The sequence below is a fragment of the Chlamydotis macqueenii genome, chromosome 1 (assembly GCF_036417535.1).
Source record: "Chlamydotis macqueenii isolate bChlMac1 chromosome 1, bChlMac1.mat, whole genome shotgun sequence".
Classification (NCBI taxonomy): Eukaryota; Metazoa; Chordata; class Aves; order Otidiformes; family Otididae; genus Chlamydotis; species Chlamydotis macqueenii.
Window position 1 is genome coordinate 61,354,236 of NC_141556.1, and position 20,172 is coordinate 61,374,407.

Sequence of the window (20,172 nt, forward strand, 5' to 3'; positions counted from 1 at the left end):
TATTTTGCACTTGAAGTTACAGAATGCAACAAAAACCCACTTTAAAACAAGACCCTTCAGTCTGACCCTCAAGCTTGAAACAAAGTTAGATTTAGGCTTTGATCCTCAATCCCAACTCACAAAACAGCTCTGGAACTGGATCTAAAATGATCAAGGACCAATCTCTGAGTTAATTCCAAATGTGATCCAAATTGTCAGTCTTGCATTACGATTTGTTCTGCAGAGATTAACACTGTATAAATGGATATAAATTTAAATTCTCTTACTTGAAATCTAACTCTTAACAGCTGGATCACTTGACAAACCTTCCACTTAAACTCCAGTTAAGGTCTGGCTTCATTAGAGCTCCAAGCTTCAGACTAAGCTCTTCAATGCCAGAAAATCTGTCTCTTTCAGACTAACATAAATCAGGAGATTTTTTTTGGTACTATATGAAGATAAAACAAGAAGCATTTGTTTTTCATGTCAGTGATGTATCTGTTTTCTCTTCTTGCCTCCCTTCAAGACAGAAGGATTGGCAACCCCGGTAGCCTGTAGCTTATGTCTGGCATTGTAATAGTCACTGGCAAAGCCAAGCAGCGTGACTCTACGCTACTGCCGTTCTCCAGCAATGCTTAAGGGCTAAAATAAAAATAACAAACAAACTTCACTTTTCAGTCAATCTTGCTAGAAATGTCCTAAGAAACTCTCCGATGACTTCTAAGTCTTTCTGGCCATCGTGTCAACTAATTATTTATGCTTTCCAGTCCTGTGCACAGGTGGAAGTGTCTTCCCTAAGATATTGCCCCTGAAAAACATATTTCAGTAAAAATAAAAGGCAAAAGCAGTCAAGCACAAGACTGAAATTACAGCCAAGAATAATTGGTAATAAAACACACACACACTAAATATTAATCAAAAATGCATCATAAAAATGCAATCTTTAGCTGTAGAAAGTGGCATACTAAATTGCTCATAAGACAAGGTTAAGAAATTCCTGTCATAATGGAATTGACACATAATTGAGAATTAGAATCATAGAATAGTTTGGGTTGAAGGGACCTTTAAAGGCCAACCTCCCTGCAAGGAGCAGGGATATCTTCTGCTAGATCAGGTTGCTCAGAGGTCCAATCTGGTCTTGAATGTTTTCAGGGATGGGGCATCCACCACCTCTCTGAGCAACCTGTTCCAGTGTTTCACCACCCTCATGGTAAAAAATATTTTCCTTCTATCGAGTTTGACTCTGCTCCCTTTGTCCGTAAATGCTTCTCTTGCCTTAACATCAAGCTGCAGGCAATGGGTCTGCACACTTCCCACATGCAGGCATAGGTTCCAATGATGTTCTTTATTTAATGAAAGCATTTCTTTTTAATATTATTAAGTTCAGTAATCTCTTTTTAATTATACTTAAATTCTGACTCTAAAAACTACCTGGTGACACATTTCTCCTCAGCATTAATGCCCACTAATGGGAGTATTTGAAAATCCAACATTTTCAAAGCATGATCTAAAAATCCAATTAGGCATGTGCTTTGATCAGGTTCTGCCTGCTTCATCACCAGTTCCAGCTCCAGAGGTATACCAACATTAACTGCAAAGAATGGCCCAGCATGGAGTAGCATGCTGGTTGAGTTTGCACACCAGCACCACCAGAGCCAGCAAACCAGACAAAGAGGGCAGCAGGTTCATGGCAGGAGAAGAGGAAGCAACAAGAGCCATGACCTTCAATGTACTTGCACGTCAGCAGCTAACACTGCCAGGGGCTGCATCTGTGGAGAGAAAGTCCTGCCCCTCTACAAACATGTGCCAGGCTATGTGCATCCATTTAGCAGAAAGTAACCAGTTTTTCTTTGAATAAATATTCATGATGAAGTAGATTCCCCTAGAAGGGACCCTTTCCCCTCAAGATCAGATAACCTACATGCTCATACCCCATAAACCTTATATCCTCTTATACCTATCCGTTTAAACCCAAGCCACGGGCTTAAATACTGTGACAATGCTGCAAATCCCAGGATTACACCAGATATTGTTCTGCTCATCTTAGTTAGGATAGTTAGTTAGGATAACTAATTTTACCAGGTCTGAATTAAGTAAATCACTCAGCAGGTATGGGGTGTTCCTGGCTATAACTGCTACATGTTTCAATATTGTTTTGACTTTTTTTTTTTTCATCCTGAAGCATCTTCACATCTACCATGCAGAACCAGGAAAGTCTAAAAGCCACGGTTAACCACAACATATTACATGTGCAGAAAACATGAAACCCTTATGATCATAGTTGTGGAACAACTGGTACACCAAATTCTTCTCACTGCCTACCACTTGGCCTTGCACCGCAGAGGAGCCCGGAGACATCTGTGATGCTTCTCAGAAGAGCTCTTTTTCAGAAGTTAGTAAGTCAGCAGGTCATAAAACCCAGCTAGCAACCCTGCTGCCAGGGCCCTGCAGGCACCAACAGGCCTTAGTTCCCCTGACCAGCCTCCCTAGGAATCCCCATCCTGTCCACAAGTCACTTTGTCTATTTAAACTGAGGCCTGAGCATCCAGTCCTGACCTAAGCTATGTCATGGGTGGCCCTAGGTCTAGCCTTTTCTCCTGATGTCCAAACTTACCAGCTGGTCTTCCTGCCTTCCTAACCATTTTTATGGTTAAGCCCTGTCTTCTGGGTGGATATATATTCAACTTGTTACCTCACCCTACTTAGGATTGTGGCCAGAGCCTGTCATGACTGCTTGAGTGCCATGGGGCTGCACCCCATCATTGAGGGCACTCCCCACTTTGGGCTCATCCTCTACACCCATCCCATCCCCTCTCATGGGGAGCCCCACTTCTGCTGCTCCCTGATACCTTATTTCCCCATGTTAAAAGAAAAAAACAAAACAAACAAAAAAACCCACCAAAAACCAAAAAACTTGCAGGAAAAATAACTCATTAAAAGTTTGCAAGGAGCACATTGACTTTCTGACCAGGAAGTAAGAATCTTCTGGACCCAAACAACAAGAGATGTGGAAAATATCAGACATTTTATTAACCATTTATGCCTCTAGTTTAATCACACACTACAGTATAAGGCAATTCACCTCGTGTTTGTTCAGCCTACCAAGCTCCAGGCTTACCACTAAATGACCACATCTTTAGGCAACGTCAGCAGAACAGGTATGTGCACATTGGGAAGGAAGAGATGGTCCTGGCGACAGAGGTGCAACTCTCAGCTCCTCCTACCACTTCCTGAATGGTTAGGGGCATATGCTAGTATGGAGGTTAATTGTACTGATCTGGCCATTTACTGCAACCTAGTCTCCGAGCAAAGCAGATTACCCACAGATACCACTGTCAGCAGCACTGTCCAAGAACAGCACTGGGGCACAGCTCATCCTGACACAGATGCTGTGAGTCCACACTGTGCGTAGTGCGGCTCAGCCTAACGCCCCACAAAGCAGGACATCTGCCTATCCTAGGAAGGAGGCCAGGTGACCAACTTACCTAGCACAAGCTCATGGTGTTGGGATAGGCAGTGAAGAACCTGAATGGGAAGCTATGGACAATCTGTGCTTGGCTTACCCTGATGCAGACAGGGACGTACCTATCCTTACTTCAGAAGTAATGAAAGTGTGAGTGTTCTCTCCATCCATATGCTGGAGCTCCCACAGAGCCTGTGTCTGCACACAAGCCCACTTCAAAGCAGTGCAGAAGTGAAGTCAAGAAAATTGAGGTCAAACACAGGCTCACACTTGAGTTTGAATAAATCTGTCAGAATTACCAGTTTTTGTAGTCACCAACTGTTTTCAGCAATACTTTGTTTTCTGTTGCGCTGAGGCTACTCCCTACCTATGCTGAACTGGACAGGTTCAGAGCAGCTGTATCACACGCGTTGGTGTTGCCACTACACATCAGGTACATCAGCCTCCAGCCCTCAAGATCTGGTCTGTGGTCTGCCTACCACAGGACTCTACTTCAGTAGAGCCATGAAGGTAGAGAGAGCCCTGGTGCTGCAGAAGAGCAAGGACAGAGATAAAAGCAAAGCAGGAACAGACAACTCTTTCCTGCCAGCTAATCGCTACTGCCCACTTGAACATGAACTCCAATCTTTTGCACCCTCTGTTCTGGATGAAAATCCTGCATAAGAAGTCCCAGCCATACTTTAGCCATGCATGCAGAAACACAAACATGGAGTTCTCGGATCATGTTCATTTACAGCATGACCCCGTTGCAGCTGCCTCACTTGCATATAGAATCATAGAATGGTTAGGGTTGGAAGGAACCTTTAAAGGTCATCTAGTCCAACCCCCCTGCAAGAAGCAGGGACATCCCCAACTAGATCAGGTTGCTCAGAGCCTCATCCAGCCTGGCCTTGAACGTTTCCAGGGATGGGGCTTCCACCACCTCTCTGGGCAACCTGTTCCAGTGTTCCACTACCCACATTGTAAAAAATTTTTTTCCTAATATCTAATCTAAATCTACCTCCCTCTATTTTAAAACTATTACCCCTCGTCCTATCACAACAGGCCCTACTGAACAGTCTCTCCCCAAAGAGAGAAACTGAGAAAGTGAGATACATTTGGGTCATAAGCACTTAACTTGCAATTTTGACCCCTCAACTTTGTATTGTACTGACAGATTATTGGCAGCCTGGGAAGACAAAGCTTCCCTCCTTCCTAGGGTCAACCTCTTCCCCCTAAGGATCATCTTCTAACAAAGATGAAGAAAGCAGCAAGTAAAAATAAAATCCGAGTCTTATTCCCCGAACTTGACAATGTCTTTGTTTGTTAAAAAATGGCAAACCCACTTGCCAAAGGGCACAGGAACAGATGGGAACTGAAAAGGCTACTACATAAATTACACATGTAAACTACCAGTTGTCTGGTCAAAAATCAGCTCCTTTAATTTCCATGTGTGGTATTTCATGCAGCCTGTCGTGCTTAAAACTACCTCCATCTAGAGAAGATTACAAACATGACACAACCCTGCTATTTCCAGCAAGGAAGTTAAAATAAAATAAAAAAAAATTAAAAAAAAAAAAAAGACTCCACATGTATTTTTAGGCTATAATTGAAAGTTTAAAGTAGTCCATCTCCTGAACATTTAACACAGATGTAGTGTGCTAGCAATCTACTACCAGCCACAACTTCTGACAGAGCAACATTTTTCATAAACCCCAGAATTTCACTGCTACACTTGTTTGACTGTAAGAGGGGACAGAGACTTACCGATCAGCAGGGGAGGGAGAAGAGAACTATTCCTAGATGCTTTGTAAAGCTGACGAAAGATCCATCTCTTCAAAATGCCTCACTGCAGCTCAGACTACAGCTGTTAGTCCTGTGCGCTTGTGGGAAACAGCCACATATGTTCAGCAAGATAGACGTGAGGGGTTTTTTTGTTTACATTCCCAAGACTGGGATAGAAAATATCCTTTAAAACACATTAAGTACCATCAGCTTCCCCATCTTGAATAGCACTGCATGAAGCATTACTTCTGACGCCCTAGACCACCACAGGAACAGAAAAAAGATGCTAGATTTAAATCTGAGGCCATTCTGAGGAGTAGCAAATGCACTGATGAAATTCTATACCAGAGATTTCTGTTTCAAGGAATGAACACCAGCCGTATCCCACAGCCACCACAGAGAACATGGATGTCTAAAAAGAGAAGGATCTGGGAGAGCATCAGCCAGCAGCTGCAGCCCCTCACATAGACCACTGATGTTACCTTCTTGATAAGTGATAGAAAATTTGACCTTGTGTTGGTTCTGTTTAGTAGGCAGGGCTACAGCGGCAGATTCCGCAAGAAGCTGCTAGAAATTTCCCCTTTGTCTGGTGGACTCAGCCAGGTCTGGGGTGGACCTGCTGCTGGCCAGGGCCGAACCAACTGGTGTCAGAATGTTCAGTGATAACATCTCTGAGATAATGTATTTAAGAAGGGGAAAAAAAAAAACAACTTTTTTTTTTTAAAAAAAAAGGAGTGAAGAAGCAGAAGCAAGAGCAGAGAGGGGAAGGCGTGAGCCTTGTGGCCCTCACCCTCTGGCCTCCCACTGGGCGGCCGTCTGGGCCCAACTCAGCCGCAGGAAGTGAAGAGAGGAGATGTGAAGAGAACCTGAGAGGCATCTGCCCAAGCCGATAGTGAAGAATTTCTTGTGAGAAGAACAGCTGAGGAAGCCAAGGTCAGTGAAGCAAGAGGGGGAGGAGTAATGTCGCTCCTGGCAGAGGTTCCCCTGCAGCCGGTGGTGCAGCCCATCGTGAGGCAGGCTGTCCCCCTGCAGCCCATGGAGGTCCACGGAGGTGCAGAGATCCACCTTCAGCCCATGGAGGACCCCACACGAGGGCTGTCAGATGCCTGAAGGAGGCTGTGGCCCATGGAGGGCCCGCGCTGGGGCAGCCTGTTCCTGAGGGACTGTACCCTGTGGAAAAGTGACCCACACTGGAGCAGTTCACAAAAGACAACTGTAGCCGGTGGTAGGGTCTCCACACTAGAGCAGAGGAGGAATGTGAGGTGTTCCTCCCCGGAGGAAGGAGCAACAAAAAGTGCCATGTGATGAACTGACTGTAACCACCATTCCCTATTCCCCTGCCCGTGCCACTCGTGAGGCGGGAAGGAGGTAGAGATAATTGTAATGAAATTATGCCTGGGAAGAGAGAGGGTTGGGGGGAAATTTTGTTCTCATTACCCTGCTTTGGTTTTATTAATAATAATAAACAGTTTTCCCCAAGTTGAGTCTGTTTTGCCCATAACTAACTTCAAGGATCTCTCCCTGTCCTTATAACAAACCTTGAGCCTTTTTGTTACATTTCTCTCCCTATTCCCTTGGAGAGTGGGGAGAGTGAGTAAGAGACTGCATACCTTAGTCCTGAGCAGGGATAAACAGAACACACCTTAAAACTGCAATAAAAATGAGCAAAGTGCAGGGACAATATATTTTTACAGAGAGGCAACATTTTAATTTACAGATATGTTAATCATGGGTGTGTGAGTAAAAACCCAGTATGGATCACGCACATCAGCCTTGACTGACACTTGAAGAGCTTTGCTGACACATGAAGACCATAGAGAGGATATGGGTATATTCTATGCGCTCTTCTTTTTTTTTTTTTAATAAACTTAAGATTTGCCAGCAAAACCTCTAGTAGACCTGGACACAAAGGCAAAAGAAAACAAAAAGGGAAGAGGCAGACCTTTTTGTCACCTGTATTGATCATCAATCCCGTAAAACTTTCACTGGTAACAGTTGTCCAAGTACAATGCCACGTACAGTAAGACAGGTTTGCTACTCCAGGAAAGGCATTTCTAAGCACAGGCATGGTCTCCATCTCAGTTTGTCTACATCCAAACCATAACATGACATCTCAATAGACATTTGTATAATGGCATTGCCATGACACTTTCCCCTAGACAACCACTTTTCTGTGTTGAACACTATGTAGAAGATAACCTTTCCAGATGAAGAAAAGGCTGCCTGTTGCTTAGATAGTGCAAGGGAGACAGCAGCTGAGGAATAAAGTAGCTGAAATGTTGTCTGCACAGGGCAGGAAAGAACTGCCAGGAGAAACCCAGTCTCCTAAGCTGCAGTGACCCTCTTCCATTAGGCAACACTATGCTCCTAGTCAATGACTACATCTCTAAAGTGATGGAAGCACCAAATACGTCAGATGTTTCCTACGCAGGAAACTTTGCCGTACTCAGCTTGAAAAGGAGGATGTTTTGCTACTTGCTTCCAAGCTCTATTTATGCAACCTGACTTCAAGCTGGGCATGCAATGCTGAAGTATTAGAAGCCACTAACTAGAATTACTTCCCAAGAGCTAGTGAGCCTTTGATGTTTTTCCTTCAAGTATGCCTCAACTTCTGATCCAGGAAAGAAAGGCCATTCAGCACTTGTCAGGGCATACATAGGGAAGTTTTCCACTTTAGAAACCTGAACATAAAAGGCAAAACACAGTGAAAAGTTAGAAGCAAGAACTGTTTACGTCTCTGCTCTGTAGTACAACCAAGCAGAGTATGTCTGTAGCTTAGCATCAGGACTCAGATGCCCTGGGGCACAACTCATGGTCCCATGGAGGTAAAGCCTCCTACAGGAGAGCTCAAAAGGAGCTCTCAAAGCCCCATTTATGTGCAATAGGAGGATATTCCTGGCAGAAGCACTATAAAGGACACCCAAGACTGTCCACAACCATCATCCTCACAAGCATAGTGCACACCTGGATAGGGCTGCAGCAGTGTCCCTTGGGCTGAGTGCTGGGACTTTGGTTGTGCCTGACATCTAATTTGCACTGTGGTCTATTCCTACCCTATAGGGGATTGCATTCCTTAAATGATGCAAGCATCAGGCTCCACAAAATGATCCTATCCTCAAGTTTCATACCTGAATGTGCCACTAACCTAGTAGGAAACCATTAATTAAATCCCTGCACACACACCCTTCCTGTCCATGCCTCAGTTTCCCTAGCTGTAGAGTGAAAAAGATAGCATGGACCTACTCTGTGGAACATCTCTAAGCCTTCTGATTAAAGCAAAGTATTACTACCACAGAAGCAGACTTGAACACAAACTCTCAAACATTTCCAGAAATACTGCTCCTAACTTGCTGCTAGTGAAAGCTTTCAATTGCAGCAGAAAGCAGGAAAGCACGGACTTGCCGTTAACCAATACACAACAGACATCACTTGACATTCAGCAGTGTTTCCAGGCTTCCACGATGCTGGAGAAGCACACTAGACATAAACTGCTGAGGTACAGACTGATGACAAGAGATCCCCTCACAGCTGAAAAGGCAGCATGAAATGAATCCCTCTTGCTCTCTCTTGACATCACATCCCAATGAATGTAGAAACAAGCTAAAGGTCTAAGAGTAGAAAGAAAACTAAAACAAAGAGGAAAAATGTCTATGTAAAGATTGGCAACGGGAAACAACTCAAGCTAGTCTGGACATGTAAGAATTACGGCCTGTTTCCCTTGGTGCCCAGCCACACTGGAGGGAATGAGACGCATTTCTAGTTGCACAAAGAGTTCTCACAGTAACACGTTACCATGCTGGTTACAGCATTCTTGAGATAGATGAGGCTGTAAGTCACTGACATTATACTGATGTACAGGCTTTGCGTGCTACTGATCTTTTGGACACAATGGCCTCGTGTATATTTTTGTTTAGCAAACTGTCCTGGCATCCTCTGAAAAAAATGTTCCTTTCTCTACTCTAGAAGATTTTTTAAAAAGCATTCAGGAAACAGGCAGCAGAATGGGGAAGGATTAATCAGAAACACTGCTGTGTTCTGGGGGGAGGGGGGAACCAAACCAAGTTGGATCAAGACAGACAAATATGAAGAGGATTTTAATTAAATCTTATCTGTCAATTTATCAATTTCAGGTCATTTAGCATCTTGAAAGAGTTTTATCTCAAAATAGTTAACAGCTCCAAAAGACTCAACTTTTTCCCAGTTTTTTCTTTAATACGATTACACTTTTGCTGTCGCACCAGAAATACTAATAGCCTTTTCTGTGTGAGACAGAGAAGCTCTACAGCAGGACCAGAAGACTTCGATCATATTGATGGCCTGCATGCTAATGGTTACATATAGCTTATCTGTCAACGTAATTTCCACTGAAACTAATGAAAATAGACAGCATGCCCTCCAATACTTCAAGCATGCATTTCTACGGGGAAAAAACTACCATTCACTTGAATGCAGAAGTACTCTGTGAAGGGCAAGTAAGTAAGAAAGCAGAAACGTAAAGCTGTTATTCTATTGTATATTGCTCTGTAGGAAGACACAGGAGGACAAATTCTGCTTTTCGTTACAGTAGCTTTGATCCAGAATTGACAGAACCAAGTCAATGGAGCTGACCCAGATTTACAGAGGAGAAACAGTTCAGAGCTCCACTCAAGCCTGCAATCCTGCATTTGTACCACCATGGGGAATGTGTGCCCTTTATGAAATTCAAAAAGCCTCTGCTCTAGCACAGTAGACCTGACCCAGTGCTCACTAAAATCAACTGGAAAGTGACCATTGACTCCTCCAGTCAATCACGCAGACTTCATGCAATCAATCCACCAGCAAATTCAAACCACTTGACGTACTCCTTTCTGAAAAAGTCAAAATCTTACAGCTCACCCAAAATAAAACCCCAAACCCAACAGTCTAGCAGGCAGCCATCTTCATCCTAGTTGAGCTTCCCCAGACTTGCCACAAAGGACCACCAAGTTTGGTTTGGGAAGATAAGGAAGGTGGAGACAGAGGTCAGTCGACATAGTCCGCAGGATTTTCAGAGCAAAGGTAGCAGGAGCTTTGTACGACATCCAACTGACTGGTGCTGCACCAATTAGTAAACCAAGAGAGTGGGACACGACCAAAAGAGTGGGACACAGCAAAACGCCTGGGAAGGCAGAGTACATGTGCCAACGGCCACCCTGATTCCCTGGTGTCTTTATCCCACTTGATTAGCAGTTACGTCAACTTCATAATTACATGCACACACTTAACTCCAAAGCTTATCCCCATCTGGAAACTTAAATATATTTTAGAAGTTAATCAAGACCAAAATACGTAATCAAGACAGGCTTTATCAGTTTTATATTTATGACCCCAAGTGACACATTTTATTAATCACCAAGTGTTTACAAAGTGTCAGTTCCCTCCCCCTCAGTTACTATAAAATGTCTGCTCTCACTTCCAACAGGGGCTGTAAAAATACAGATTACTAGAAGGACATATTTGGCTCCTGGTACCCACCAGTGTGGGTGCAGAATGTGCTATTTGATGTCACGTCACTTCAGATAATGCAGACATTTTTGATCTGCCAGCATACCTATCAACTTTAAAGCAGAATAATGCAAATAGTTTTTAAAAGGATTTTAACTACCTAAAGGTCTTTGTTTTAAGACAAGGTATTAGAGTAGAGATCATCCATGGGATCCAATTATAGCCACCTTATTAATTATATGTCTACCTTCCCTAATCCAAAAATCCCTACAAGTTACCCATTTAAAACTCTTTGACCCCCTTTTATAATAATTTATCAGCCAAAAAAGGCATGAAAATGACTAGCTACAATGTCATTTGTTAAATTAATTCAGAAGGCATTACTCTCTGAGGGTCCTGAAACTCACCTTTTTACCATTTACAAAACTTTCTTGAATTGTCAGAATGTCTTAATGAATAGAAAATGTTGGCTTTTAAAATAAAACAAACTAGGAAAAAAAACCCCACAGTCCTCCGCTTTTTGCAGAGTACAGTGTGTTTGAGATGTGGATTGAAACCCAAAAAAAGTCTTGTATTCCTTGTGGATTATTTTGCGTGGACTCCACAATTCAAAGCCATTGTCTCCCACCACTCAGCCAAGTGACATAAAGAGACACGATCTTTTGCTATTAGGATTACTAAGGACAGCATCTTTTAACCTGAGATAGCATTCAAAGCAGCAGCAGTTCCTTTGCAGACCAAGCACGGCTCAGAAGGACCATACCCTCCTCTTTCACTTACTAGAGAAGAGATAGAAGGGGGCCAGATCCCGCGAAACCACACCCAGATCACTTTACTCACATCCTTAAAAATCAAGGCTACTTCTTATTGCAAAATAAAGAGCAGACAACACTTGCAGGATGCAAGCATTTCACATCTGTTTTCCCATGGTGTGGTCCACCTACCTTCATGCCATTTGCTGGATAGAGTTACCATCTCCCAAACCCCTGGAATCACAGTGCCATGAGAAATTCTGCTCAATTGCATTGTTTGTATTTTCCATTTCCCCCAGCACCTTCTTTTAAGTTTTTTCATAGGAGTGTGAAGCCATTGCAGCAGTGATTGATAGTAACGGATGCAAAGTCATCCTTCAGTGTCTACAGCCTGGCACAAACAAGATGAAGGCTACCTTGAAGAGGCACTCCTACTGTTTAAGCTGATATATGCCTATAAAAATTCCTGCTCTTCCGCAGCCTAGAAAGAATTCATAAAATCATTACTTCTCTCAAGCTGGATGTTTCCAAACATGTATAAGTTGAGAAGAAGTAACAGAAATGAGAAACTACCCTGACTGTATGCTTCGATTAGTGAAATAACAATGGCACCTACGTGGAGCCCTTGGCACTTCTGGGATTTCTCTTAATAACGAAGAATTTCACATTCTTTACAGTAGCCTCATTAGGTGTAAAGGGCTTGCACTTCAGAAATCAATGCATCTGGATTACCTGGGCTCCAAACTACATATTTTGCAGTGAGAGAGAAGATGGGTGGGTGCCTGTATGCATGCATACGCATTTATATGCGCAGCTCTCTTCTTTCAAGACAGCATTTTATAAGTGCTCTTACTCAGCTTTTTTAATCCAGAGATTCAAATTTGTCAGGAGGAATAAGAACTGAAATATGAAGTTTCCAAATCTAGCCTCAATGTCGTCAGTATGCTCTAATGACATTTTACTCCAAAGTTCCCAGTGGCAGCCATCTAATTTTATTTCTTTTAAATAACATCCCCTTTTGATGCTTACAAAATGCCTCATTTAGGACCTCATTTCTAATGTGTAAAATTATCAAGGCCAAAAGCAAAGCTGTCATTTACTTTCATTGCCAACACTGGACAAGGTATAAAAAGCAACCAAAAAGAGCATATTAGGTTAAAATAAAAACAAACTGGATATTTAAGTGTGAAATGCACAAGGCGTGGAATTTTCTCTAATACAGGGAAGCCTCCCCGACTCGTGTGGATGCAAAGCTTGCTTGCTGCAAATTAAGAGATGCTTACGCTGCACCCATTTATGCCATGCTGTTTAGCCAAAGTCCTGCTAGCATGTCACAGAAATTAGAGTCCTGTCATTCACTCTGTCTCTGAGACTTGCCAGCCCAGAGCTCTTCAATCCTCTTTAAGTTCACAGAGTGAACAGGTAAAGCAAGCCAAAACTCCCACAGACATCTGCAATTCCTCTGCGAGGGGCTTCCCAACAGCCCCCAGGGACCAAACAGGGCATCACAGAAGGGGCAGAGCAGGGGATGTACACTGCCACGGGATGGCCACCACCTTCCATGCACATATTCCTCATATAGACACGCACATTATTTGTGCAGTGGCTGCTTTTCAATGGGTACTTCCTAGTGATGCTACAGCTGGTGTGACAACCCAAGAGGAGAGCAGGGAGTGAGCTGAAATCTAACAGGGGTCGTTCATTTGAAAACCTATGACTTCAGTTTGACAGGAGGGAATGGATCTACTCCAGACAATTTCACCAACAACTAACTCCTTAATAAGGAGTATGTGGAGAGGGCAAGCCAACAAACCGCATTTATCGATCTGGCATTAAATGAAAAACAGGGGATAACAACATTATGCAAGGGAAGTGACATGGAGTCCAAGTGTATATCGGGTAGAATTTTGATTTATTCATGAAATCTTAGTTTCAGGTGCCAAACAATTACATGAAAGGGGAACATGCTGTATCCTCCACTGATTACATTCACAAAATTGGAATCCAAGAAAATCCCTCTGTCTGGAGGCATGAGCCAGAGATAATTAGGAACTTAATTCTCCTGTCAGTTCACTGCAGTCTCTGGTGGTCTCATCTTCTAGTTAGAGCACAAGGCTTGTGCCAGAAACACCACTTTGTCACATGCAAGCATTCTGCCCACAACAAAAGGACACTATCTGTAACTGGGATACTGAAACACGAATAAGGAAGAATTAAACAAACTCTACAGTTTGAATCGTGACTGTAAGGACAAATATCTACCTCATCTGCAAAGATCTTACATGAATGGGCTGCACAGGGAACAGGAACATTCAACAAACATGAACACGCTTTGAAACGTTATCCTCGTAACATAGTAGGTGGCTGCTCAATCTAGATGACCCACCACAGACATCTCTTCATCTTTATCCCAGACACGCCTGGTCTACACAAATAAAAAATTCCTGAACTTAATTTTATTTCCTTAATGTGAAGGGGAAAACTACTGCGCTTTTTACTGATTTGAACTGGGCCCTTCATCCACACATCTGCACTTGATTTTATATACATTGACACTTAGACAATTCACATACAGAACTCAAAAAATTGCCTTTAACAACAGAAACAATCTGCAAGAAAAAAAAAAAAACATTGTATTCAAACCCTTGCGACCCCCAACCCTGTCCTTAACTCCCTCAGGATCACCTTAGAGTTGATACATAATACATATGCATCAGCCCAAAAGGCTTGAGAGGAAAAAAATGTGCTGGAGTGACATTCACACAAGGACAACTGCAGCAGCTTTGTCAGGCAGGATTTGATAAGGTACGTCTGGCAACAAGAGTCAAACAAAATACAGTAGTGCTGGCTTTGGGAAAAGTGTCACGGATCTAATGGCTCTGAATTCGCTGAACCACTTTCAAAGTTAGTTACGTGGTACAGTACCAGATAAATACCTGTCACTTCTAAAAAGTAATGGAAACAATTTTAGAATTCAGAAATATGCTCACCCTGTACAGAGATAAAACTGGCATACTAGTTGCACTTGATCAACTGCATAAACTTGTTTGTCAAAAGCACTGGGCATTTCTGTATGTTTATTTTTAAAGGAAAAAAAAGTTTCTATTCACACTGACTTTATCACTGAAAAAGTTAAGACTTTAGCCAAGCCATAAAACTCTTCTATCTGTGAATATAGAGTGTTAATGCTAGGGAAGTCAGCACACAGTTTCCCAATACTGTTTCATAGTAACAAAAAAAAAAATTAAAAGCTTATAAAACATCTACATTGTAGAAACGGTAACTGTGGAGCAGTAAGTATTCTGACAAATTAAAAGTTACTAAGACATTACTGTTGACACTGCCAGGTAATTTTTGCTTTAATACATTCAGAAACAGATTTTTATTACTTAAGGTCAGCCAGCAGTTGATGCTAAAAGCTACGCTTATATGTACCAAGAAAAAAATGCCCTGCTAATAACTTTAATGTTCACTAACTATGAAGACTTTCAGAAGATTCAAAGAACAGTCTAACTCTCAACTTAGAGCAGTTTCAGACTATCAGCACCTTTGAGAAGAGGGACCTGAGTAAGTCTGCTCACACTGATGATGCAGTCCGCAGTCCCACGGAAATAAATGAAAAGCTTATAGGGACACCAACAAAAAGATACAGAACAGCCCCCTCGCAGGCACACGGCAGGGTTTCTGCGTCTGACTGGGGGATGGATTTCATTGCAAGCAATTAAATGAGGGCCAGGTTCTTGCGTCTGTCAAATGAACTCCATTTCTCAGTATCCCAAACAGAATAATTTAAAACTAGTATATAGAGTCCATCAAAGGAATGCCACACATCCACTGCTTTGCAGATCTCAGTCTCCTTTATAAGCAGGGGAGAAAGCAAGGATCAATTGCAAGATGGGAGACTACTGCATTGATTTTCAAACAGAATCTTCCATCAAAACCAATGGTGAGCTTGTCTTCAGACATAAAGAAAAAAAAGTCTCATGTGATCTGAATTGTTCTGACATTTGAGCAAAGGTAGACATCAGCCTTCTGTAACGAACAAGCAGCTATCAGTCACACAGTGCCATATGCGTAACTGAGATCGTGGACAGAGGAAAACCTGAGGATCCAGCATCCATAGGAGAACAGTAGAAGGCTAAAACAGGAGATGAAAGATGGAGCAAAAACATTGTGGTCTATAGTGGGGAAAAAAAAATAATAGCAGGTTTAGAATAAGTTAGTTTCATAAATCTGTTTCAGGTAAGATAAATACAGTATTACTTATTCTACCTTTATGTGGAATTGTTTGTCTTGAAGGATGCCAGCACATCGCAGTCTGACCCCAGCCTAGCAGAGCAGCTCCTGCCTGCACTTACTGACACGCAGCCACGCCACTCACTGCAGCTGGATGTCTACAGAAGAAACCAAACACATCTGGGAAAGTGTAGGCAGGCTAAGGACTGGTGAGGAAACCGATTTCACAGGAAAGGCAGCAGATATGATGGGCTGTCATCCAAAACCCGAAAACTGACCCAGTGTACACAGACAAAAGATCCACGAGCATGGAGCAATAATCAGCTCGCGCTCAGTTATCCAGATAGCACACGGCAGGAGAGTGAGGGAGAGGGAAATATTCTGAGCAAAGAGCCGTGGAAAATCAGCTATATATTGTTATATATCCAGCTACAGCAATCACTGCAGAGTATTTTTTTTTCTTTTCAGAAAAGGGTAGACATGCAACAGGAAAACACAACAAAGTCTCCACTTCCATTTCCTCCCTCAGGAACAAACAGTCCCCCGAACACACAGATAAACCACAAAAGCCAAGATCACCTCCAAGGTTCCCTTTACAGTGCTCCTGAGCATCAGAGAGCAGCACCGTTCACCTTCCCCCATCAGCAACTGGTCGGGGAACCTAACTTGGGAGGGTGGGTACCCCAGTACACAGGCAACCTCTACCAAAAGTCAGACAATGCAAAGGTGCATTAACCAGACAGTATGTTTACCACCAGCATCCCAAAAAGAACAGGTATGGAGCCAAAAAGAACAAGGAGTAAAAAGCACCTGGTCCCTTCCAATATGCTGGTATTTGAGATACAGCGCTAGGGACACAACATCACATTATTTTAAGGCCAAGCTCACCTTCCCTGCTTCAGGCATGTTTTTGTTGTTAGGGTTTTTTCTCTGTTTGAAGAAAGGCTTTTGTTAACTATGTCATTTTCCTATTTATTTATCCCAAAGAAAAAAGCCTGCCAGCAGAAATTCGTGTTGAGATACACAGTCCTCCTAAAATTGAAAATGCCCATCTAACAAATGGAGATTTGTCTTGTACTCCAGCATGGTTGCACTGGTCATTTGGTGGCCTTCTAGCACCTTTCACCTTTTCTCTGTCACACCTGCAATTGTGTGGAAAACTCTGTAGGCAGAGAACAAGTCTCCTAAAATCCACCAGGAGAATTTGAGAGGGTGAAGAAATTGCCAGATTATTAACAAAAAGCTGACACTTCTCGCAAAGAACTTAACCTTATTTTCCATCCAAAAGGTTTGTGTGGGAATTTTTCAGCTAATTCTGATTGCAAAGTGCCTGTGTTAGAGAGTACAGTAAGCTGCCAACAGCAGCAGTAGGTGGCAAGCCAGGATATGAGCGACAGCTCCCTCCAGTAGCCATCTGAAGACACATACTCCAGTGGAGACCGGCTAACATTTAGAACACCCTCCACAGCAAAAAGGGTATTAGCTAAGAATTTGAAAACTCTTAATACCTCCAGCCCCATCCTGCCTGACATGCACTCCATCCAGAGTCCAGCTCCAGTGACTTTAGACATATATCAAGAAGGGTTACTGACATATCTGAAAATAAGGACATAATGCCTCAAAATTATCTGCTACCTGATGCGCATCGCATTGGCAGGTCCACTACCTCCCTCTCTCCTGCCCCTTCAAGAACTCCACGTTAATCTATCACTTGTGGTACCAAGATAGTAACAATCACATAACAGATACCTGGTGAAAATAGCTGTTCGAGCCTTACAAACCGTACATAAACCAAATAACCATCCTCTACACAGGTCTGGATTAAAGTTTGATAGGTTCCTAGCTGTTTCCTCTATAGAAACAGAAAAGGAGAATCTGTTACGATCAAAAAGGTACCACAAAGACGGACAGGTTGCAATCGCATTTATTTCCAGATCCACTCCACTCATACTAGCAACTTAAATATATGTCAAACAGAAAATGGGTACAGATTATCCTCCTGGTGATTTCATAGCATCACATTGTCTCCTCGGCGTTTATGGTAAATCCTTTGAATTGTACTAAAATCTCAACCTATTTATAGTTTCACAATAGCATGAATATAAAGCCGTCATCTGCAGCAGTTAGCTACAGAGCATACTGAGAATCCTTGAAAGGCGATTTTCTACATTCAGAAATTCACAGAAGAATATTTAACTTAATCTCTCACCTACTGCATCCTGAGCTTGCGTTCCAGCAGTGTAATTCATCTGAAACAAGTGGAAATAATAACTTTTGGCCAAATTTTCTGAATATGTGTGCAAACTATGTAACCTGTGGAATGTAACCAATGAAAATACCATACTTCTATTAAATTGGTGAAGCTGTGTTACAAACCAACAATTCAGCATAGTGCCTTCAAGCCCTAAGGTAAAGCCTTCCCCAGGTCCACTAAGGGCCGAATACTCCTTGTGAAATCAATAAGCACGGAGCAAACACAGCACGAAAGAAAAAATCTGCTCATTTTTCGAAGGAGTTGGCAGGTATTAACACAGATGGGCACCATACGAGAACACATTCATCAAGCAAATGATACCCACTTTGGAGGAGCAGGCAGCCAAACGCGACTTGGCTTCACCACAGAACAGCAGATCTACTGATTCCTAACCCTACCAGCACGCTAAGCCTCAACATTTTGACTCCAAAAACTTTAAGTAAAAATCTTTTTTTATCAACAACGGTTTGGTAGCCACAAGGGAAGGAAAGAGTCAAACTGAATGTGTCCTTTTTTTTTTTTTCTTTACCAAGCTGCAATTCCCTTCTTTGCTAAAGCAATGCCTGCAAGCCAGGACACTGGCGAGCTGGCAGGAGAGAATTACAGGTACAGCTGAGAGGACTGGAGAAGCGTGGCCGCTCTGCCAGCTACAGCTGTTGGTCTGCTAAGAGGTATCACTCCCTCTCTTCCAAGCCTCGCTCCTCTCCTCAGCTCTCCTATCCCTCCAAAAAGACACTGCAAGCGCAGTTTCCACCTCATTTCTCAGGCAGGAAGGGGAAAAAGTGAGACAGACAGATGCATCAAAATTAATGTCTTTTTTTCTTTTTTTTTTTTTTTTGCCACGCTGGGTAAATTTCGCAGCCAAGCTGCACAAAGCTGTCGCGCTGCAATCCACGACGGATCCGTGCGCGCAGCAGACACCGCGTGAAGTTTCCGCGGCCCCGACCCCACCTCCGTGGGAGCCAGCAGCCGACCCACGAGTGACTTCCACGGGAGCTAGCATCCCCTACCCCCGGGTACAACCACATCCCTAGTGCCCGCTGCGCTCGTACACTGGGAAAACAACGTCGGCATTAGGCAGCTCGCAGCTCACAAGAGAGATGATCACCACCAGGACCACCCCGAGCCCCTCAGCCCCCTTAAACACCCAGGGGTCAGGCGGGGGGGAGGGTCGGATCCGCCAGCCACCCCCACCAACTTGGACGAGCCGGGGCGAAGTCGCCCGCCGGCCGCGGTGCCCCCGACATCCTCAAAAAGCGAAAAGCAGCAAAGCCGAGGGCCCGCAGCCCCGCTGGCGCGTGGCGGGGAGCGGGATAAGGATCCCCATCTCAGCGGGGACGGACCCGACCCGCAGGGGCCGGGCAGCTCCCGGCTCCGGTCTCCGCCGCGGCGGGCTCGCCGGCCGGTGCTGTCTCCCGTTCTCCTTTCCCCAGACATGCGAAATAACGCAGAAAATAATAATTAAAAAAAAAAACCAAAAACCCACCAAACCCAAACTTTCCTCCCTCCCGCGGGAAGTTTCCCGCGGGGGGCCAGGCGACCTTCCCGCGGCTGCCCCGGGCGGTGACCGGGACGGGGCTGCCGGGCGCTGCGCCCGCCGCTGCGGCGCCGGGAGCCCAGAGCCGAGGCCGGCGGCAACCGGCGAGGGGCTCCCAGGGCGGCCGCCACCTGCGCCGGCGGGGAGCGGGGCCGGCGCGGAGCCGGGCGCTGGCCCCCGCGGGGTTGCGGCGGGGTCGCGGTTGCCGGTGGGGTTGCGGTCGCCGGTGCCCTACCTGGGTGCAACATACTTTGGAAATAGAAGATGACGAGGATGAAGGAGCCCACGGAAGTGACCAGGACCATCCTGCACACCCGGTTCATCCTCATTACTTCCAGCACCGCCGGCTTCATGGCGTTGCCCGGCGGCGCAGAGAGGGGCGGCACGGCCGGCGCTGAGAGCCGCTCCGCGCCCAGCGGCGCTCCGAGGTGCCGGGCAGGAGCCGTCTCCTCCGCCGCCGCCGCGCTGGAGGATGCCCGGGCGCCCGCGCCCCGCACCGGGGGGCGCTAATGCCTGCGCTGGGCGTGACCACGCCGCGCGCCAGGCGGAGGGGCGCTCTGCGCCGCGCGGGGTGGAGGCGGGCCAGGCGGGGAGCCGGGGCGGAGCGCGCCCCCCCCTTTCGCCAAAGGGAGAGATGGTCCCGCCCGGCAGCGCCGGCGGCGGCGGTGGCAGCGGCGGGCGGGGACGCGCCGGGCCGCCTCGAGGGGCCGCCGCCGCGGGGCGC

General features: G+C 44.8%; 1 protein-coding gene across 2 annotated transcripts in view; it reads right to left on the reverse strand.

Moving 5' to 3' along the window:
* Window positions 1-19,922, reverse strand: part of CHST11 (carbohydrate sulfotransferase 11) — a 178,001-nt gene extending 158,079 nt beyond the window's left edge. Inside the window, exon 1 of one of the 2 annotated variants that reach the window (XM_086754198.1) lies at window positions 19,699-19,922. In XM_086754198.1, coding sequence (XP_086610324.1) covers window positions 19,699-19,801 — 103 coding nt within the window. In that variant the 5' untranslated portion in view covers window positions 19,802-19,922. Of the gene's footprint in view, window positions 1-19,683 lie in introns of both variants that reach the window. The other variant, XM_086754188.1, reaches the window with a different exon arrangement.
* Window positions 19,923-20,172: the final 250 nt, after the last annotated feature.